This window comes from Callospermophilus lateralis, chromosome 12 (genome assembly GCF_048772815.1).
Source record: "Callospermophilus lateralis isolate mCalLat2 chromosome 12, mCalLat2.hap1, whole genome shotgun sequence".
NCBI classification, from domain to species: domain Eukaryota; kingdom Metazoa; phylum Chordata; class Mammalia; order Rodentia; family Sciuridae; genus Callospermophilus; species Callospermophilus lateralis.
Genome location: NC_135316.1, coordinates 81,747,011 through 81,771,582, shown reverse-complemented (window position 1 = coordinate 81,771,582; position 24,572 = coordinate 81,747,011). Strand labels below are relative to the sequence as shown.

Genomic DNA, 24,572 nt, shown 5'->3' with positions numbered 1-24,572 from the left:
ACAGTAATGATCACCTCTGGTATGAACATCTTAAGAGGTCTCCTTACTTACTACCTGGCCCTATATCTCTGCTAATAATGAGAGATGAATTATATATTGATTTCTGCCTACCAACAGATTACTAATTAATATTTATTGAATATAAACTTAGTTTTCTCATTCTGTAGCAGGTGCTAAAAATTAAAACTATATGAAGATTTAAGATCACATAGCTCTTCAATTCAAAATACCAACACCAAGGAGTTTACAGTCTTCTGGAAAAGAAGTACAGTGAAGTCTATAACCTTGTCACTTTGGTTTAGATTCCTTCACAAGTACTAACCAAACTTTATATATGAACAAATAAAGGAAAAATTCATCTACACTTATTACTTATTACTTTTCTCTGAAGAAATAACTTCCCTTATAACTTTTCAGGACATCCCATTTCCTTGTGCCTTCTTCAGGATTTCCATATCACTGTTTATCTGTCATAATTGATATCTCTTTATCTCTGTCCTTCCTAGAGTCTACTACATATTTAACTCTCGTCATTTTAGGAAATTTGATCATGTCTTTTTCTAAACTGCCTGTCCCATTTTTTACTTTGCTTTTATCACAAACTTTTGGTACTTGTATACTCTAGTTCCTATATTCTCTTCTTCCATTCTCTTCATTTACAAGCCCAGTTCAGTCCACCTTTCCTCTGTTGCATTCCTTCCACCAAGCCAGAGACTCCTCTGGTGTTGTTGTCATCCCTGACACTGTGACGTGTAGGGAAATTGACAGTGTGACAATATACAAACAAATGGTGTGATGGATTTCTAATGCTTATATTTAAAAACTCTGAAAAACATTGGGAAGAAAATGAGAAAGTAACCCACTCTAACCATCACAAAAAGGTTAAAGAAGATATTCTTGGGCAAGAAGACTTCTTCCAGCCTCTCTGACGTGGACTCCTCTTTGGAAGGAAACTTGGGAGGGAGAGCAGTGCTAGAATTTCAGGCATTTTGGGAAAGCAATTGAACTCAGATATGAAGCCCATTAATAGCTTTACATTGTCATCAGACAAATTCAGGAGTTATATTGCCTGCCAATATTATGGCAAAGAAATTATGGAAGAAAAACAAGAATTGCAATGATCTTTTCTTTATTATGTTTTTCGTTTTCTTGTTTTCAAATGTACAAATAGAATTCTGTGTATTTACTACATAACACATGATGTGTTAAATTATGTGTACTTCATGGAATGAGTAAATGTAGCTAATAAATTCATCACCTGTTATCATTTTTGTGGTGACCACACTTTATATCCACTCTCTTGGCATTTTTTTCAAGAATACAATGTATTAACAAGGAACATAATATATGATTAACTATAGTCATCATGCTGTATAATAGACTGCATGAACTTTCTTATCTAACTGGAGTTTGTATCTTTTAACCAAAACTCTCCCATTCACCCCACATCCCACACTAGCCACTGGTAACCACCATTCTACTCTCTACTTGTATTTTCACTGTATACATTTTTTAACCATATCACAGCACATAACTCTTGAAGCCTAGCTATTAGCATACTAAAAAGTAAGGAGCACAATCCCTAATTTTTCAACTATAATATTATCATAATTTTGGAGGGCACATATGTTTCTTGTGAATATCATTTGTAGCTCTACTATTCATTTTCTTCCTTAAACAACCCTGTTCTCTGGAGTTAATTGCCTCTTTGCTATTAGTCAGTTCATTGTTTTTCTGAATCCATCCTTAAAGTTTTACAACCTTTCCAATAGCACCAAAATATACTATAAATACAGTGCACTTCATGCATTCTCTGAGCCTCTGCTCAACTGTCATCTTGGTACTTACATTCACCCTTAGTTGGAGAATTCCCATTGCCTCTCTTCTGTGGTCAGCCCATTGTTTGTTCTTAGAGCTAACTATTACTAACAGGGAATAATGTCAAAAAGACATTAGTAATAGTTAGACTTGGTCATATATGTTCGATTCTTTCCCTTATTTTGAGTTCTGAATAGGTTGGGAGCTTGGGCTTGGTCACATGACTTTGTGGCCACTTAAATGCTGGCCAAGTACTACTTGTGTGCAGAAGCTGCAAGTGCCAGTGCATTGGCATGATTAAAACCATACTTTCTCTTCATCTTGGTTGCCAGCAATGTTCCAGAAAGTGGCTACAATGCCATTCTGGCTCCCAGAATAAGATTAATGATGGTAAAGAACAAAACACAGGTAATGTATATAGAAACTGAACATAAAATAAACCTTTGTTTTTTAAGCCCCTGAGATTTGAAGACTGTCACAAACGTAATCTTGTCTGTTCTATTTGATACACTCTCTCATTTTGCAGAGCATTTCACAAGTAGGTTCTTGAATGAAAGTGGATGAAGAAAACATTTTTATGTGTGTCTGAAAAAGTGATCATTCTATCCTTATGATTATTTGATAGTTTAGCAGCATACACTTTCTGAGTATTATGCTCTTCATAATTCTGAAGTCATTGCTTTCTTCTGCCTTCCTATTTTGCTGTTGGGAAATCTAGTGTCTGATTCGTAATTTTTTTAATAAACTTTCTTTTTTTTTTTTCCCTGTTAGCCTTTTTCTTCTCCCTGAGAGTCTATAATTTCCTGTGGAAATTATGTCATATATTTATTTCTGGAAGAGAAATGAAATTTCTCTGATAATTTTCTATCTTCCATGTTTCTTATTTATTCTTCCCAAAATTCCTACTCAATGGATGCTAGCAGTTCAAAGGAAGAACCTCCAGTTTCTTAATTTCCTTATCTCTTTTGTTTTCTATTGCTGTCTTTAAGTGCATCTGAGTATCCTTTTGTTCTGTTTCCCGGGAGATATTTTCATCTTTTTTTCTAAAGTTGTTTTTTTTATCAGCAGTATCTTTATGTATCTGAAATTATGTTAATGCAGTTATTTCTTTTTCTTTATTATTTCTCGTTTTCCCCTTCTCCCCACCCCTACCATCACTATCTTTTTACTGTCATTTGGGTCTGTATCTTTCATGTCAGTTTGCCAACAGGACTCAAGGTAATGACTTTGAAAGTAATATTTGTGATTAAAGGGTCCTTTATCATTTTGTTTTCCTGAGCTACTGTATATCTATAGACTGTTTTCTTTTGAATAATGCAATATATCCTGCCTCTGTTTTTAAATTTTGATAGTTATTTTACTCTTTCTTTCAAATGCTATTTTTTGTCTCATATATTGTGGATGCTGCCAAGACTCAGCCTAGGTCTTTTGATCCTCTTATTGTTTATTCTTAGGAGACTTCCATCTTATGCCATGCATTAATTAATATTTCCATGCAAATAATTCCAGGTCCCACATTTATTTTTGATATATCAGCATCCTTCTATATCCAATAAATGTTAACTAAAGATGACAGTGTTTACGATTTTCCCTAAAAATGTATCCTTCTCAAGTATTTTCATAATAAAATACCATTCTCCTACTCAAACACACTGAAAACTTAATAACTTACTTCATTCTACTCTTCTATTCCAGCCCTAAATCCAAATTCTTATCTAGTCCTAGCATCTCTTCTTTGTAATGTCTCTTATTTTCCATTTCCCTAATCAAAGTACTATGTTGCATTCCTAGTCTCTTCTTTCTGGAAAGGCTTGTAAAATCAATTGCTATTCTTTCCTCTTGCTCAAAAAAAAAAAAAAAAACTACTCTTCTAAAACACAAATTTATTTAATTAAGTCTTATGTTCATATCCTTTTATTGACTCTCTTATTCTTTAAAGCCCATAACTTAGCTCATATCAAAATTTGTAAATTAGCCTCTCATTGTCTAAATGTAGATTGAAGATATATTAGTTTGATCTCAAAAGAATTTTTAAAACATTTTACTCTGTTTTTAGGCAGGTATTATTTGGAGTGCATTGGAACAATGGGATTTGTATTCTGTGAAACATCATTGAAACTTTTATTCCTTTTAGCACGTTATGCTGATAGAAGATCCTTTGTATACAAACAATGTCATATAAAAAGCTAGTAGTTTGTAAGAATCTATTCTTCTTAGTGGCTTAGCTCTTCTTACATAGAATCAGTTTTCTCTGTAAGTTAGTAACACAATAAATGTCAAGTTCTCAAGAAATCTGAAAATTTTGTAGGATCTTGGTTTGCACCAAATATAGTATATATTATGGTCTTATCTAAGAAAATGATGATAGTAAGTCATTATATTATAATTTGAAGAAGGAGCCCTCTCTGGTTGTTATCAATAGCAATGACTTGAAAGTTTAAATAAATTCTGTTAAATGGAGTAGCAGTATTGTTATTTGGGTACATTGTAATTAGATGTTTATGGTACTCAGGACCCAGTGACCTTAGACTCTCTCCAGGTTTCCATATCTCTTCCCAAGTTTTGATTCTCTCTACTTCAGAAATGTAGATTCATAATTTGTTCCTTCTTTAGTTCTTCATACATTTCATTAGAGCAGGGAATATTTATGCATTCAAATTTGTACTTTGGAGGACCACGTTTATTAGGCATATGTGAAAAGACTTAAAAAGGAATGTGATCAGGAGTAAAATGAAGGGTTGACAAGCAGATTGATTTTTTTAAAGCTAAACTCATGGACAAGACAATAGTGGCCAGCAGTTATTAGTAAATAGAGAACTCCAACATATCTTTTGGTGGCAAACAATTGAACCTGCATCAATTAACAATTAATGACAGTACTTTTTACTGTAAAAAAAAATCATACCCAAAGAAATAAGGAAAATAGATAATGGGGAGAGAAGAATCTATAGATGAGAGAAGTAATAGGAATTTACATATATATGTAATTAATAGTGATATTTTATGTGTGTGTGTGTGTGTGTGTGTGTGTGTGTGTTGGGGAACTGGGAGATCAGTTAATTATTCAAAGAATATAAATTTTAATCAAAAGTACTACTTATCAGCTATATTTTATAAAGTTGAAATTATTTGAATAAACAAATAAACAAAAATAGATGTTTAAATCATGTTATTTGCCATACGAAGCATAGAAAATTAGCAATATGCTTCCCCAATCTAAAACATATGTAATTATCATTTGTGTTCCTAATGATGACTTTGACCCTGGGAAATTGCCAGATTCACAAATATATTCTAAATTAGCAAAGAGAGAATGCAATACGTTTAATTATTATAATTTAATATGAAGTAGATATTTTGATTTCAAATTTTAAAAGTATTTAACACTTTTGTCTATTTGGATGAATTTCAATCATTTGGTACATACATACAATTAAAATGTTTTAATTCCATGCCAATTTAATATAGAGTTTATCTTTCTAATTTTTGTTTTACAATTTTAAAGAAAATCTCTATATTAGAGACTGAAGTTTTCTGAAAATTTCTAGACTGTTATAGTCATATGAGGTCACTTACGGTCATTGGACTGTTTGGGAAGGAAGCTTTGTGCTGGGAGCCCGCTGTGCCTGCAGTCCCACTTTCCTTCTCTGTCTGCATCAAGCCTAAAATTTTCTGGGAACTTAAAAATATTATTTAAACTATGTAATATAGAACTACATTTTAGAATTTGATTTCTTATAAAATAACATTTGTTAAAATCTTGTAAATACATTCAGAAACAATATAATGTGGATGTATTAATAGCATCAATATGTTCCTTAAACTAGGTGATATTTTCGTTTACATGGTCATTTTTCTTATATTTGCTCTTTTTAGGAATGGCAGAATTCTATTCAGAAGAATGCAGGACTTGCATTTATTGAACTCATCAATGAAGGAAGGTAATTAATTTTACAATTTTGGGGGGCAACTAGTCAGTTTACATTTTATTACACTGGGCAACTGCTCCTTTCTACCATCTGTTCCAGAAATGTGTAAGAAAATATGCTTTTAGTTAAACAACTTATCACACAGGTGCTTAAACTTTAAGTTAACAAAGTTTAAAATGTTAAACATTTTTTTCATAAAAAGGCATATATGAAATAAAGAGTTATAAAGTTTCTGTGAGATCTGAGCCACATCTTACTGAGTAGTAAAGTTGTTTTACACAGATCAAGTGAATCCAATCTGCAGTCCCATCTGCCACCCCATCTGTTTTAAGAGCAACGCTCTGTATTCCTCCCTCAGCCTCTCATTAGTTCATGTAACATAGTTTTATCTGAGCATCGTGCACTCAAGCATCCAGTTGAAATGTAAAGGCTATTAAAATAAAAATTATAGGTCTTGGTTAGGAATTGATACATACCATTGTTAAATGATGTTATAAGCAAAATTATGTTTGAAATCATTGTTGAATTTATTGATTTGTAATTAGTAGTTGTTCACTATGATTTTTGCGATTATTTTAAGGGAGGTGGACATGGTAAGACAGATGTAGCTGTCACCTTGATCACCATACATAGTTTCTGTCAGCCCAAGACCTATATCCTTTACAACTTGAATATCCTGTATTATATAGTGCACTCTATGCAAAATAATTCCTGAGAATTTGGTATAACCTGTTCATTTCTTAAATGCAAGTAGATTTAATGAGACTGATAAAGGAATAAAATTTGTATATGTAAAACATCTTTTTCTTCAAGGAGGGTGTCATGAAAAATGTTCCTTGAAAAATAGATTTTATATGGCATACAAAACCCATTTTAAAATGTTTAAGTATTACTCATTTTTCTTCCAGCATCATCCTATATTCTGAGAAATACCTTTTGTTTTTATAACAGCTCAACTTACTTATATCCTTCACCTTGATACTTAATGAAAAAATCAGTATTTCTCATGAAATCTCATGATAGGAATTGGTAATAATTATTATCTATTTTTAGGAAATAAGAAGATAGAAAAAATTCCCCAAAGCTCATCATTGTTATGTCAGTTTTAGAAATAACTCTCAATTCACATATATATGCCAATTTGCCATTATTTTATTTTACTTGTGAGTGAAAGAATAAATTATCTTACCCTCATTAACTTGCCTAAGAATTAAGAAAATCAAACATCCATTACTTAAATTAAAATAAAATATTGGCTTGAAAAAGAGGTGGTAGAAAATTTGCTACTATCAGAGGTATTAGGCTTCTGTACAGTTTTATTATACAGTGGTAGAGTTTGGGTTTTATTTTCCATTAGGAAAGGAGTTAGAAGTAGAGAAAGTAGTTATAAAGTTTATTTTAAAATTTTAATCAAAAAAGACTCACCATAATATTTTTATATTATCCTTAATATATGTTTCATGGCAGTGGTTTTGTATGTTTTTGTTTTAACTTGTGAACAAAGACTCAGACAGTTGCAAGAAAATAAATCCTCTTTTGCAATCCAGAACTCATGGTTCAGTATGAGTTTTGACACTCATAAGAAGGAATATTATGATATCTAAGACAGTTTAAAGTGAGGGTGGTAGTGATAAATACACATGTAGGTTCCAGGTCTGAAGAATTGAAGGAAATTTTAGTTACACTGATGTAGTTTTAGAATTTTCATGTTGATATGGTACTTCAAAATGACATTTTTTTTTAAGAAAGGCTTTATCTTGAGAACAGAATGTTTGAAGTTGAAAGTACAAAAATGTCCTATAAATCTTACTACACTTGAGTGTGATCACTTAGGAATGAATATGATTTTAATTCATTCATGTTCAAAGATGGTATCAGAGAGTGAGAATGGAGCCGATCCATCTACTCTAAAAATGACTATAAAGTAAATTGCTTAAAGAAATTAGAGCCCAAAGATCCTAAATGAGGAATTTTGAAATTGTTATCAGTATACATATACTTCAGGTAGGAATAAAACTTAAAGAAGCCCAATAAAACTCAGTGGCAGGACTCTCCTGAAGATATATTGTAACTCAAACTTCAGAGAAATAAGTATGAGGCAATAGAAGGAATCACAGCATGATATATTCCTTCCATAAAATTGTATTGACTTTAAATAAATAAATACATTTATGTTTCCATTTTTCATAGCAACTGTTCCTTGGGAAGAATAAAATAGGATTTTTGACAATAAAAATTCAAATACAAATAGCTATAAATTTTTAAGATCAAATCATATATTCAAGAGAAAATATCTTCTCAGCACCCACTGTCTATCAAACACTGTCCATAAGAGCCAGAAGTACAAAAGTGAACAAAACAGGCATGATTCTGACTTTGGGGGAAAAACAAATATTAGATAAACATATAAAATAATGCAGGCATGCTGTGAGAAAGATGATATTGGTGTTGGTGCAGTCAAAGAGTAGGGCCCCTGACCTAGTCTGGAGGCTGAATGTGGTTTTAAGAGTTTTATAAAACTGTACCATCCAAAATGGAATGTCATCTTAGATAAGCCCTGGAACATGGTTAGGAAATAGCCAATTGTGAAAAAAATAAAATAGAGGAATAAAACTTTAGGCAGAGGGAATGGTGGAGTGCAAAGGCCTGGAGGTTAAAGATAGCAAATTATGTTACTGCAAATGTATTTTATGACAGCCAGTATCTATTTAAGTGCAGGTTTTACACTGGACACATAGAGACAAGAGTAATACCTTCAGGGAAAGGGTCATTGGCAAAGGACATGCCATGAAATCATTTGTAAACTTTGCAAAGAGTGCCTGGGAGTAATTGAAAAGGTTAGATATAGCCTTCAGTTTGGTGAATGGATTTGGGGGGTGCATGACTATGTGAGGTTTCAGTAATCCTATTGAAGATGATAGTATCATGGACCAATAAGAAAAAAATCAAGGATAACAATTTTTGGCTTTAGCAACTAGTTATCTTATAGTAAGTATAAAAATAGTTCACTTAGCTAGAACAAGAGAGGAGGAGAACCATGAGTTGGTTTGGAGGTGTTCTCACTTTGGTGTACATTGTACTTGTAGCACCTGTGAAATGTCTAATTGCAGATGTTATTTAAATAGACACCAGGGCATTTGAATCTTGAGCTCTCCAAAGAGAGAGCTAGAATGGAGTTTTTGATTTAGGAGATTCCAGCTTGTACTTTGTAAATTATGAAGTAAACAAGATGCTCAGGGAACATGAGTAGAATGAGTGGAAAACCTAGGGTCAAGCATTCATTGCTGTGTCTGCTGGTAATCCTTTCACCCTGCATCTACATGTGTTTGGCTATTCTTATATTGCAGGAATTACATTGAGTAACACCCTCTCACAGAGACTCTCCTGGCGGTCTTCTTGAGTCTTTGTACCATTGTGGCTTGACTTTGTTTTAATGGCTTAATGACATTATCTCAAATTATCTTCTTTGTTTACTTGTTTACATCTGTCTCCCCCACTTAAATGTATTTTCTTAAGAACTTGCATTTTATTCACTGTTTTATTTGGTACTAGTAATGGTGATTCCATATATACTTACCTGGTGGGTACCTGTGTATTATAGATGCTGAGTGTGGACCCAAGCTTTACCCTAATAGAGCTTACAGTCTAGAGGGACAGCAGGCTTCTACTGTGTATTTATGGGCATAATTATAATAGAGGATGTTGTGGGATCCCATAACTAAGGGACGCATTTTTAATTGAATTTTTAAGAAATAAATGACAGCAGAATGCATTACAATTCTTATTACACATATACAACACATTTTTTCATATCTCTGGTTGTATATAAAGTATGTTGACACTAATTCATGTCTTCATACATGTACTTTGGAGAATGATGTCTATCACATTCCACCATCCCTCCTAACCCCCTACTCCCTCCCATTCCTTCCACACCTCTGCCCTATCTAGAGTTCGTCTATTCCTCCCATGCTCCCCCTCCCTACTCCAGTATGAATCAGCCTAAGGGAAGAGTTTTTTGAGAAAACAGTGGTTTTCCTAGAGTTGTTGGGGAAAAAAAATGCTAGGTCATTGTGATTCAAAGAATGGGTAGGATATATGATACAGGAGGCAGTGAGAGATAAAATGCAGATAGCAAGTATTTCTTCTATAAAGAAGTTGGCCAAGATGGAGAAAGATACTGTTTGCTGGAGGTAAATATAATTTAATTTGGGAGGAATAGTTATTTTTTCAAAGGAAGGATTTGAGTATTTTTAAATGTTGATGGAAAGAAACCAATATGGTAGAAGGGGAAGAATATGGTAGAAGAGGAAGAAGACAATATTAAAAGAGTAAAGTCTCTGATGAATTAAGGTGATAGAACTGGACTTTCATGGAAGAGCACTGAGAAATGATGCAGGCATTTTAATTAGTAGAAGAACTCAGCAGAATTCTCTTGATACCTTGTACTTTCCCTTTGAAGTGCCAAGGAAGGTGAAGGAAGTTGGATGAGGTGTATGTTGTTTGAGAAGAGTAGTGAATAAAGTAGAGAATATTTAAAATAGCCAATATAGAAAAACATAGGAGGGGAAAGCCTAAAGAAACCATGAAAGATTGCAGGATGATTTGGGTGAGCAAATTGAAGTTGCTATTTTTGATGATGTTGTTTTCCCCAGAAGTCCACAGTACAAGGAGGACGGGTGTGTGTTTTAACATTTGTTTATCTCACTTTAGTGAAAACTATCTCTTCAGTGGATCCCTGCAGTCCCCACCCGGATCCAGAGTAGATATCATCCAGCACCTCCATTTCCAACTGGGTAGTATTTATGATAGCATCTTGTTGGCACTGATTCATTTTTTGGTAGTACTTCTTTACGGAAGTACTTGCAGTGCATCTTTATGACTATTTTCACAGTGCCTAGTATAATATGTAGCATATGTATATTATTTGTACTGAGTTCAAATATCTGCTCTCCCATTGATTAAACTCTTAGACACTAGGCATTTGACTTGATCTTCCTGTGAAGATCATTATTTCACATATGTAGAATATTGTAGAAGCTTTCTTACTAGTTTCTCAAAAGGTTCAAAATAATACATATGGCATTTATTATAGTTGCTGTTATGAACAGGCATTTAAAACTGAAAGTATTTATTTTGTTATATATAGAATGAGTTCAGAATTTCTCTCTCACTTTTAGTTTGGGTCATTTTTTTTTTAATTTAGATGTTTTGCTTTCACAAATTTAGTAAATTCTGGTTGAAAAAGTATCATATACAGATAGTTGGGATCCACTTAAGGAAAATACACATTACTGGTTTTCTGGCTGCTCTTTGTTAATGCCTACTATGTGCTACACACAAATTATATACTTTATACATACTTTTATCTTGTTTGCAAGGATAGATAACATATTTCTTAACTTTTTCAATTGGTTTAAAATGAGACATTTTAAAAAATGCTTTCCGTTGGTTGTTAGAATATCAGTCTTTAATTTGTCCTTGTGGGAATGAAGATAAAAAATCTTTAAGTGGAAATTGTTATAAATGTTTATCCTACTTAACAGCTACACTTGTGAATACAGTTCATCAATCATAGCTGGAGAAAGCAATTGTGCAGTTGTCTATAATTAACAGGACAAAAACAGTTGATGAATGTGCAGCTGAATTAAAATACTCCCCAGGACAGGCTGAAATTATAAACTGGATCATTTAAAGGAATCTAACAAAGGATCTTTATAATTAAAACAATGCAAGGTTAATGGGATGTAAAATTGCCTATAATATCTTGGCAGTAATAATTGGAATTTAAATTATTAAAATGTGAATTAAATAATAAGACAAATAAGGAAGAATTTTTAAAGTATGAAATTTGAGCCATCTTTTAAAATAAATTAGTTGTTTGTCTAAAATAAACCTTTGTCATTCTTTTGAAAAGAATATAGATTATAATTAATGAATATTTAGCATAAAGAACCAAAATGTATTTATGTTTAGCACTGAATTTAACTGAGATTCACAAGATTACAATTTGTAGTTTGCTCTTTAGAATAAAGGAAATTATATGGCATCCATTGCTTAGATTTTTTTTATCTTGTACCAAAGTATAATTCTTTCATAATCATATGGTCCCACATTGAATGTGTTATTTAACAAATGCTGTTTAATATTTAAAGAATTAAGTTTTGGTTGTTTAAGATTGTTTCTTGTATCTTTGATTTGGCAAAAAGTATATTTAAAAACAAAAACAACAAATGAACAAAACCTAGTAACTTTTAAAACTACAATGATGTTTTTTTTCTTAGAATTGATATTCTGGTGTAATTTTTAACTGAATCTCTGGAAATTCTTGGAAAACAGAAGTTCCATCTCCATATTGTTTTAATATGGAGCCTGATCTATAACTTTTCTTATTATTCTTTTTATTTATTTTATAGGTATAATAATTTATTAAGCACTGAGTTTTATAAATATATGAAAAATACTTTGTGGTTTTATAAAATAACATGTATAGACCTTAAGCAGTATTTCTGATTTATAGCTATAACTTTAGACATTGATGACAAATAAAATTTATTTTTACAAACCTAAAATAAATAACTGCCATTTAATAATGGGTAAATTTCAAATAATAGGGAAATATATTTCAAATTTGGTTGTCTTAGTTTTTTTTTTTTATGTTGCTATAACAGAACACCAGATAATGGGTATTCTATAATAAGCAGAAATTATTGGTGTATGGTTCTGGATGCTGGAAAGTTCAAACTCACGGGGCCAGCATCTGGCTTATGTCTCCATGCTCTGTTTTCCCATGGGGGGTTGGAGGTAAAGGGAGGTCAGGAGAGAACAAGAAGAGGCTGAACTTGCTTTTATAACATACTGACTCCTGCAATAACAGCATTAATCCATTCATGAGGGTGACCTATTCGCCTCTTGAAGTCCCACCTCTCAACACTGTTGCATTGGGATTAACAGTTCAACAAATGAACTTTGGGGGACACATTCAAATCATCGCATTAGTGATCATAACTTTTTTTAAACTGTATTTTATTCATATTTAAAATATTTATGCATTCACATGTATATTGAGTTTATTTTCTCTTTTAAGAACAAATTTAAATATACTCTCTCCTAAGCACCATTATTTTAACTTTGATGTGAGGTAAGTAATATTTCATAAAACGTTTAAAGTTCCTTATATAAAAAAGACAAGAAAATAAAATAAGCTGGCCAGTAATAACAGTCCTCTCTTTTGGTACGTTCATTTCAGTGCCATATTTTTCTGTTTCTTTTTTCTTAGAAACATACTTTTTGTTTTTATTATTCTTGGCTTCCTTGCCGTAAGCAAAAGTCATGTCTTTATTAGGAAACTTTTATTAAGATTTATGCCTCTTATAACTAAGATTAACTTGTCACCAGAGGAACTTGATATTAGCCTTTGCATTTGTGGCTGGTATGTTGTTTAAATACAAATTCAGAAGAAAGTGAATTATCAGGTCTTGGGAGGGACTACAATAACATGAAATCATAGGTGTTTTGCATGGTCAGTCCAAGGATTAGCCCAAGATGAGAGGTAAAGGAATAGGATGAGCAGATGAGAAAGGACATGAATATAATTATGGCATGTATCATAGATTCTTAATCTAGGCCAATGTTAGGAACTTTTCCCAAGGTAGCAAGGACATTTGAATATTGAGTTATAAACTGATTAGTTCATATGTTGTTAAAGGGAGAACACATAGATAGTTTTCCTCAATTGCTGTTGTATAGATCAACGTTGGAAAACCAGAATACTATGTTTTTAACATGTTATAGACCTAGCTAGATAACAATTAAGAAAAACATGTTATTGTATTTTAACTACAAATGTAATATATATACACAAACACGTATTCCTGAAGCTTCTTATCATCTTCTGACTAAAATACATATGAAAAAAACCAGAATAATGTCTTATAAAAGATCAATTATTTGGTTATTTTAAGCAGAGATATTTTTTGCATATGGTTCTTAACCTCAACCAAGAATTGAGAAGTTAGAATTTACATGCAGAAAAATATTATAGGCAATATATGACTTATATGCAAAAGAAATGATAAAAATTACAGTGATTTTGCAAAACAGTACTCCTCCAGAGGATTTGGTGAACACAGAAAGCTACTTTTAGGAGGGGGACCCAAATGACTATAGGCTCACAGTGTGGGATCAAAAGAAAAATGATTCCTGACTTTTGTTGTGAAAATCAAAATTTATTACAACAGAAAATGGCATTATGTTTATTACCTAATTCAACAAATGTGGACATATTTTTATCATAATCTTTGAGTTTTATAGTGTCTACATAGTGAATATCTTTTTGATTTTTAAGTATAACTAGTAATTTACTTTATGCTAGGTAAACTTAGTGTCTTATGACAGTTATCCTTATGCAGAGTATGGAACTTACTCTTATATACTTATTTTATGGAACTCTATACAAGAACAGGTGTTTTTTATATTTAAAAATATTACTTACAAACAGGATTTCAAAATAATCCATTACAACAAACCCCAGATATCTTTATTTATAGCAAAATATAAGAAAAACAATGTACTTATGTGCTGAGTAGATGTTAAAAATATTTAAATATTTCCATAAAATTTAAAGAAAAAATAATACCAATGATATACTCAGTCTTTCAGAAAATGACATGTTACACTCATTTTATGTGATTCACTAATCCTGATACCAGCACCAAAGACATTTCAAACAATGAAATTACAGATCAATACCCATCATAAACTCATATACATGATCTTTACAATGGTTTCACAATACAAATCCAGCAATCTGTGAATTATATCCTGAACAAGAGTTGTTTAGTCCAAAAGTACAAAGTTGGTATATTCAAAACTATTTATCAATGTAACATACCAAATCAAGACTAAAAAGAAAAAAAAATATATGTATGTGGTCAGTTTCATAGATGCAGGAAATCAACAGCTGTTCATGATTAAAAATTTTCATTAAACTAGAAAATTGAGCTCTCTCAATCTGTTAAGTGATATCTACAAAAACATAGCTAACCTAATGTGGTACATAATGGTGAAAGACTAAATGCTTTCCTCATAGTGAAAAATGAAGACAAGGTTTTTTTCACTCACCACTTGTATTCAGCATTTGACTGAAGGCCAGTTCATTTAGATAAACAAATCCTAAGATGCCTGAAGAAAGATACTAAAACTAATAAATGAATTTAGCAAAATCACAGGATACAAGATCAATACTGTATTAAATTAAAATAAATAATGTTATATTAAAGATATTAAAATAAAAATATATTAAAATTTTCATAAAACACATTGCAATATAAAATAAAAGCATTATAATAGTCCCCAAAACAGAAGTACTTAGGAAAATTTAGCAAAACCACAGGATACAAAATCAATACTGTCTTAAATTGAATTAAATATATTAACATTATATTAAATATAATTAAAACTATATTAAAATCTTCATAAAAGATATTGAAGTATAATATAAAAAATTATAATAGTCCCAAAACCAAAAGTACTTAGGAATTACTTTTAAAATATGTGAAAGACTTATACAATAAGAACTAAAAAATATTTCTCCAAAACGTTTTTAATAAATGCAAACATAACACTGTGTTTATGGGTCCAAAAACCAAACATTGTTAACATGTTAATTCTCTCCAGACATACTTAATCAAAATCCCAGCAAATTTGGGGGGTCTTTTCATTTTGTTTTGTTTTGGATGGAAATTAACAGGCCAATTTTAAAATTTCTGTGAAAATACAGAGGACCTATGATGTGAAAGAACAAGTGGGGTTATTTATACTACTTGATTTTGAGACTTATTCTGAAGCTACAATAATCACGACAGTACTGTATTGCTGTAAAGATGGGTCAATGAAAGGAAAGAGAATCTAGATCTTACAAATTAGTAATGAAAACAGGCCCTGCTCTAACCTTACCCTACACCACTTTCCTGCTCAGGTCATGAATTTCTTTGTCCCGTGGATTCCAGTGGGCTGATTTGCAGTCTTACAACCAGTTCCTTTGGGCTGGGCCTGCTGAACTGCATTTGTAGAATGAAGAGCCCAATCTAGCTCATCCTTGGGCTCTGGGAGTTTGTTTCCAAGACTGTGTTAATAGCCTGAGTTCAAAGTGCTAATTGCACAAATACAACCTGGAACAGCTCAGCTATTCCTTTGACTGGTCCTCCTGGACCCAAGATTACAAATGGGTGGACCAAAATTCCAAATTAACGTGGTCAAGAAGAAAGCCTCAAACCATTTAAATTGGCATGGTCTGTGCTTTCCTGACTTCTGTAGGTGTTTTAATCTACAATCTAATGAGGCATTTGTCTGGTGTGAGTTGTAGCCATATTATCAATAGGGCAGGAAATGGGAGTAGGGACAACATGAAACTAGGCTTTAACATATGAAGCATTTCATTCTGCCTTGTTCCTGTAGTGAGTGCCTTACATGTGTCTTTCTAGTTAATCCTCACACATCAGTTGTCAGCATTTTATATATGAATGAATAAAAAGTAGATAACTTGGGCTGGGATTGTGGCTCAGCGGTAAAGTGCTCGCCTAGCACATTCAAGGCCCTGGGTTTGATCCTCAGCACCACATTTAAATAAATAAAATAAAGATATTGTGTCCAACTACAACTAAAAAATAAATTTTAAAAAAAGAAGGGGAATAAAGACTATATATATATATGGTGTGCATGTGTGTGTGTGCACATTACACACACACACATATATATACACACATATTTGCAAGTAAAGAGGGAACATAAACTTGGAGTTAATGAAAGTGACTGTGTGAGAGATGAGCAGTGAGAAGCCTACCTCCTTTGCAGAAACTGAGTATAAATAAACTCTGATGAATAATTACCGCAAAATGATAATTTATTAACACAGAATAATTATTTCTAGTTACATTAAAAACATCACTCAAGGAACATCCTTAGAAGTGGGTTTGTTGTTCATACTACTATTGATAATGTCAAAAGAAAGTAAGAAACAAAAGTGTTTTAGCAGCACAGAGCATAAAGAAGCCCCTGGAGCACAGGGATATAGGACTTCCTATGTGTGTTATAAAAGTGCAGTTAGGCTTGTGCATTGAACCTAGAAGAGCCATTAAAAAATAATGCCATATTTGAAAAAGAAAGAGACAAATTACATTGGACAAAAAAAATTGAACAGATACTACACCAAAAAAAATTGTAGTATACAAATGGCTGCTCATTGCATATAATTAAGTAGATTGTCAACACCATGACAGATGAAAATGTGGAGTCTCTAGGACACTTGGGTCTTTGGTGGTAGGAATGCAGGATGGTATACCCACTTAGAAAATTCTCATATCTCATGAGGCAAACATTTACCATAAGACCCAGTAATTTCAAGCTTCAGTATTTGCCCAAGAAAAATGAAAACCTAAGTCCACATTAAAACCTGTATGTGAATGTTTATAGCAACTTTACTCATAGCAGCCCCAAACTTAAAATAATCCGAATGTTCACCAACTGGTAAGTACATCACTGAAATGTAATACTAATCAGGAATTTAAAAAGATAGGAGCCACTGATATACACAATTACATATATGGAACTTAAAAGCTTTATGGGAATTAAAAGAAGCCAAATAGCAAAAATCTGGTTCCATTTATGTGATATTCTAGAAAAGATAAAATCATAGAAAACAGTTAACTGGTTGCTGCAGATAGCTAGAAAAAAGGCACAAAGGAACATTTTTGGATGATGGAAAGGTTCTTGATTGTGATATATAAAATATGCATTTGTCAAAATGCATTGAACTGTGCATTTTTAAAAAGGTTAATTTTATTATATGTAAATTATACCTCAGACTTTAAAATGATAAACCCATACTTCATTTTTTATAATGTTCAAGCTGTATAACATCTTTGCTTATCTGGCCTTCACACAGTTGGGCACCTAAAGTACCCCTGTGTCACACATCTATTTTGTTGTCATTTACTAACATCAAGAAATCCCTCAATATATTGATATTGCATGAATGATTGCCTGAATCTGTCTCTTGCCCTCTCTTGCTTTCTGGAAGATCTGGTAGAATCTAAACCAGACTGATGAGTTAGGCATAGTAAACTGTTTGACTTTGGGAAAGTTGCTGAATTTCTCTAAGCTTCAGTTTCTTATCTATAATGGGCATAATTGTGTTCATCTACTAACATAGGAAATGAGGTGTGAATCAAGTGAGATGATAACTGTAATTTATCCAATTAAGTAATCAGTTCTTGGTGTTCCTGATATAAAATAAGAACTCAGGAAATACCATTTGCTTTTATTAATAGTATTTACTTAAGTGGTCCTCAGTTGGGTTTTGATAACTCCAGAAAAAGTGGAGGAAATTAGAGTACATTCCACATCTCATCCAGGAGCAGAGTTGAATCTTCTGTATTTTCAATATGGTAGTGTCACTATTTCCTCATCATATGTAGTGCATTTTGAAAAATGCTGACACATACATATACCTATAGTAGGAAAAAAAAAAAACTGATCAGAGGATTCCTCCAGTTATTGTACTATTTAGTTAGTTAAAACAGTAATGGTAAAAGCCATACCATTTATTCTCTCATTTTATGCTAAAGCAATATATTTTAGATTACATTATTGTAACATTGTGAATTTTAGAATTCATACTGGTAAATTTAGCAGTAAATTAAATTTTTAATCAAGGGGAAAGATTTTACTGTACTTATATTCACAGTATTTGCCTCATGTGTTGGCAGCCCTCTTCTTTTTGAAATGGAACTGTACCACTGATGGAACACAGAACAGTTCGGAAATTTTACCAAAGAATCTAAAGTAGCATATGCATTCCTTCCTGGCATAATTATATCATATTGTGTCTCCTTTTACTGTTATGCCTGTTTGCTTTCAAATTTTCTCCCAAATATTTTCATAATTTTAATTCACATTTCTCTATTCTAATTATTAGATGTTAATTAGAATAAAATGTATAAAGAAAGCCCTTTCCCCTTCAGTCCTGCCACATCTTTAATCTTGAGCTTATTGCTGTCAATTCAAAATTCCTATTCCATCTCTTCTCAGACTTCATATTTGTTTCCATTGGCTCCCTGCTAAATGTTGCCACTCTAACTTTTTTACTTGTAATCACAGAATTTAAGCCAAGAGCTTGATTTGTATGGCCCAGGGTAAACCCTACCTCAAGCAAATCTTCTGACTAGAAATTTTGAAACTGTTATACTGAGCCTTAAGTGGACATCCTGTATTGCTCTCACCATTTTGGAAATTTAAAAAAAAAGTAAAGATGAAAAAAAGGATTTAATAGTCTCTTGTTAGATGCATGTTTGCTAAAACGTGTTGTATGTATAAGGAGGGTTATGATTTAAAGTTCTTATCTTTTTTCTTTATATAGGGTATAATTTGACATTCACTGTTGTAAATTGATATCCTAGGATTTTACTGAATATGTCTTAAAACAATTTTAAATTGTCTTGCTATTCTGAAAACAATGTTTTCTAATCCACATCAAACTACTAGATAAATAAGTGAATTATCTAAGCCCTCCATGAAGCCATTAACTCATTGAAAACAGTTTTACACAGAAGAGTGATTAGCTAAGCAACTGTGGTCACAAAGAAACTGGCAAGGGAGAAAGTAGGAGATTTGATGAAAATCGACCTTCCTGAACTTTGAACTGGTTGGAGTGACTCCTCTTGTTAAATAAGCATAAAACAGAAGATTTTTGTCTTTATAGAACACTCTTCAAATAAAACAATGAACCAGTATTAGAAGACCTAAGAAATGAATCTAACCTAACAAGGTTTTAAGCCAGCATCTTCTTTGTTATCTTGTTATGTTCTGAACTAGAAAGTCTTTGCAAATATCTTCAAGCTTACTAGTCATCCCATGAGATATTTTTTTTTCCTTAGAGAAAATGTTTGGTAGGAACAGATACACTTCTCAGAGACTACGAGGCATTGATTTAGCTATTTTCACCAGGTTGAGACTTGTTGGCTCTTAATTGGTTCAAAGACCAGTACAGCCAGAAGCTTGTAAACAATTTCCAACATAAAAGTTACAAATTTTTCCTCATGGTACTTTATTAAAGGACTGCAGCACAAGGACAAATTGAGCTTCTCAGATTCTGCAGCACTGTACCTTGCACTGTCACCAGAAACTATATGCCTCCATTTTGAGATTTTCAAGTAATAACACTGAGGGTTTGTATATACTCCCGTACTGTGTGTTCCCCAGTTCATTTTCTAATCAAAGTCTACCTTCTTGGCTGAATCTAATCTTACATTTTGAATATATACTTTCCTAGTTTGGAAGATATTTAAGAATATACCCCCCATTTTTAAATGGAGGAACTGAAATTTAGACACAAAATTATTTGTCCAAGGTTATGATGCTAATGTAAACAGAAAAACTTAGACACAAACTTCTTCTGTCTTTTGCCCCCTCATTTATCCATTGACAGTGAAAAACCAATTTGACCTCTCTTGATACATTCTGTTTCTCTCACCAAATTATAGAAATTATTTATATTTAAAATTCAGGATCTCAGTGTCTCATATCTAAGTCAATCAGTTTAAACAAACTGCATAAAATCAGATAATTCCTAGAACATCGGAACTTGCTTTGCTGATATCATCTTGGCATAGAATACTTTGTTTTATCTCCCGACTTCTTCTATTTTTTTTCCAGTATCCAGTGACAACTACACTATTGGAACAGAAGTAAATAGGATTAAGCACATTGTTTCCTTTTACTACCTCCTCTGAGAAATAAATTTGTATTAGAAGATTAAGACCATTTCATTCTCTTCTTCTGTTGCATACGGTTGTAATATATGTAACATGTACAATAGACAAGTAGGCAGATGTCCTCTAATAGATATTTCTAAGTTACCTGAGAATTTTATTTATCCCACTTTCTGTGCACAAAATATCCCACAGAGTTTATTATAATGAAACAAAAGACATCATTAAAATTCTGTTTCTTTTTTGACCCCCCTCCTTCCCACATTACAGAGTCATGTATTGATTCAATATTCACCATTTAGCCATGTACAATGATAAGTTCATACTTCATGCTAGTTGCCATGCAAATCATGCTATATTCAAAGATGAATAGGCATAAATACCAAGTTTATTGATTTTTACAGTTTAAGAGAAAAGGACTAATTTTAAAAGAAATAAGCATCACAAAAGTTATATGTATGTAAAGTAATACATATATTAGGTACCTCAATTCAACCTTTTCCCAGCATGTGCATATTTCAAAACAACATGTTTTACATTGTACATATACAATTTTATATGTCAATTAAAAAACTAGAAAGAAAGAAGAAAATCGAAAGTGTCATATACATTATAATGCCCAGAACATTTGAGAGATTTAGGGCATCTCTTAGCTCCATTTGAAGGAGAGACTGTAAGTGGTGAGAAGAAAAAAAAAATAGCTCATGTAAAAGTTGTGAAATGTAATCACTCATCAAAGAAACCACAAAGAGTTTTCCAAACACAGAAGGCATATAAGTGGCAGCAGGTAAGGTTCTAATAGTACAACAGGTATCTATCTATATATCATAATGAGTTTGTTAGCTTGTGTGTTATGGGTAGTCACTGAAAAGTTTGAGTTAAAGGTGCAGCTAAGGATGTACGTCAGTGGCAGAGAGATTGTCTAGCATGGAAAGACCTGGGTTTAAACTCCAAAACCACAAAAATAAAGTGAAAAGTGAAGAAATATATTGGAAGCATATAAGATTTGAGGAAGAGAGAAAAATTGCGGGACTGTTTTAATTCAGTTGAGTGAGGATAAAGGCTTAAATAAAGCAATGTCAATGAAAGGAGTTAGCAGACTTAAATGAATTTACCTTTAAAGAGGTAAAATCGGCAAGAGTTGGTGGTTAATTGATATAGGATACTTTGAAGCCACCTTATAAAAAGGAATTTCAGAGCAAACAGTGCTCTGAGGTTACCTCCTGCTTCAGAATATTTATCTTCTACATTGTGTAAACTTTTGTTGAGGCATCCTGGGTCGTATATGCCTTAGGACTTCTCCAGAGTCACCAATCCCACACTTTTAAGTTACTGCCTTTAGGAGGAGGTCCTTCAGAGCATATGCCTAAGGTAACAATGCTGTGGAGATTTTAAGCCAGAAATAAAAGATCCTTAAGGGAGTCTGAAATAGTCTAGTTTTATTACCAGAAACAAAAACAAACCATCTGTACAAGACGCACTCAAGGTGAGTCTGTGGAACATCTGATTAAGACCAGAAATGAAGTCACAACCCAAGATGACAAGTATAGTGAAAGCAAATAGGCACAAGAGTCAGCAAGAAGGAAAAAATATTTAGATCTCTGAGAACTGCAAAGGTCAGAATGGAAAAAATAAATGAAGAAAAATATCACAGAATATAATGGATATGAAGAGACAATTAAAAATAAGCAGAAATAGTGCTTCCTATTCTCTGGGTTGCGGCTGCTGATGTTTATTGCAGATGCCCCTCTACATACAATGAGGTTATGTCCCAATAAACCTATTGTAAGTTGAAAATATTATATATTGAAATGCATTTAATACATGTAACCTACTGAGGTTACTTAGTACTGTACTCAGGGTGAAAAAAATAATGGGTATGCCTTTCCATTATCAGGTTGAAAAATTATTAACTGAACCATTGTAAGTTGCATTATAAATATGTCTGTATTATATCTGTTTCATGAGTTAAGGCAATATGTCTAAGAAATAAAGGAACATATGAGAATGATATCTGAAAGTTGAAAAATTCCATAAAGGATCAGAAATTGTAAAAAGGAAACATTTGGAGTTGAAAAGTACAATAACCAAAATAAAAAATTTGCTAGAGGGAACAAAACAAATTTAAGCTAATAGAAGAAATAGTCAGTGAATTTGAATATAGGGAGATTGTCTGGTGTAAAGAATGGTGGAAAAAATAGGGAAGAAAAGTGAACAGAATTTTAGAGACCTGTGGGACACCATCTAGCCTATGAAAAAATACATAATTCGGATTTCAGAAGGAAAGGAGAAAGACAATGAGGCAGAAAGTATACTCAAAAAAATAATGGCAAAAACTATCCAAATATTGTGAAAAATATTGGTCTATATATCCAAGATGGTCAGTGAACTCAAATTCATATAAACTAAAAGATATTCACATCTGCATGTATGATGAAACTATTAAAAACTTAATACAAAAGAGAACCTTAAAATCAGCAAGAGAGAAGTGATTCATCCTATACAAGGAATAATAAGATTGAGAACTACTCAGAAACTATTGTGGCCATATGCAATGTGATTATATATTCAAAATTCAGGAAAAAAATTCTTAAATACTATCAATAATTCTACATCTAGCAAAACTATATAATGAGAAGACAAATGATCACATTCCCAGATGAACAAAAACTGAAGGAGTTCATCACTAATAGACTTTCCTTATTTAAAAAAAAAAAAAAAAAACAAAAAACAGAAAAGAATCAGGCTAAAAGAGAAGGATACATAGTGACTTAAAACCTTGTGAAGAAATAAAGAATGCCTAGAAAGGTAACTATGTGGATAAACAGTTTCATTTATGATAGCATCAAAAAGTGTAATATAGTAATAAAATGAAAGGATGCTCAATATTACTAATCATTATGGAAATGCAATCAAAAACCACAAACAGATACCACATGATGTCCATTAGGACGGGAAATAACAAAACTAGAAAATAGCAAGTGTTATTAAGAATGTGTAGAAATTAGCACCCTTGAATACTGTTACAGAATTGTGAGCTGATGCAGATCCTAGTTCCTTCTGTAATTTTATACCAAAAAGAATCAAAAGCAGTAACTCAAAAATTATTTGTTTTAATATCCATATTCATGGCTGAATTATTTTTAGTAGTCAAAATGTTGAAGCAACCCAAGAGTCTATTGGCAGATGAATAGATAAATTGTGATGTGTACAGGTAATAGCATATAATTCAGCCTTAATAAAAAGGAATGAAATTCTGATACAATACAAGTAAAATGTGAGGACATTATGCTAAGTGAAATAAGCCAGTCATTAAAGGATAAATACTGCATGATTCCAATTACATGAGATACATAGAGTAATCAAACAGAGAGACAGAAAGTAAAATAATGGTTTCCAGAGGCCAGATGTGAAGGAGGAAGTATGAGTAATTTTTTTAATGACTAAGGAATTTTGGCTTTTCAAGGTAAATGAAATTATGTGAATGAATGGTGATAATGTTAGCAAATCAAACTGAATATACTTGGTGTTACTGTTCAGAACACTTAGAATAGGTTGGGATGAATTTTATGTGTATTTTATTCCAATTACAATTAAATTTTAAAAATATGATACTTAGGAATAACTTTAGCCAAAAACGGTTAAAGACTTGCATGTTGAAAACATTAAAACATCATTGAAATAAATTAAAAAGCCATAAGTAAATGAAAATACCACCCATAATAATGGTTTGGAAGAATTAATTTTAAGAAGTAAAAAAACAGATATATTGACACATGCCTATAATCCCAGCCACTTGAAAGACTGAGACAGTAGAATCACAAGTTTAAGGCCAGCCTGGGAAATTCAGAAAGACCCTGTGTCAACATATAGGAGAACTGGGGATGTAGCTCAGTGTTAAAAGCCTTGGTTTCATTCCCCAATAAGGGGAGGCAGGATTGAGGGGGTGTATGCCATGCCATGCCACTTCACATTCCACAGAGTGGCTGCTATTGTTTAAGTAAACAATAAAAAGTATCAGCAAGGATTTGCAGAAATTACAACTGCCAGGCATTGT

The 24,572-nt window shown here is 32.3% G+C and overlaps 1 protein-coding gene and 1 non-coding gene across 5 annotated transcripts in view; both read left to right on the top strand.

Annotated features, from left to right (window-relative positions):
* The window catches only part of Nbea (neurobeachin), a 622,915-nt gene that overhangs the window by 319,271 nt on the left and 279,072 nt on the right, over positions 1–24,572 (top strand). For all 4 annotated transcript variants that reach the window (XM_076872612.1, XM_076872611.1, XM_076872614.1 and 1 more), the window contains one exon: positions 5,695–5,759. In XM_076872612.1, the coding sequence (XP_076728727.1) occupies positions 5,695–5,759 (65 nt within the window). The remainder of the gene's footprint in view (positions 1–5,694; positions 5,760–24,572) is intronic.
* On the top strand, positions 7,213–7,340 carry LOC143411926 (small nucleolar RNA SNORA40). Its single transcript, XR_013092928.1, has one exon. It is a non-coding gene; the product is annotated as a small nucleolar RNA SNORA40 (small nucleolar RNA).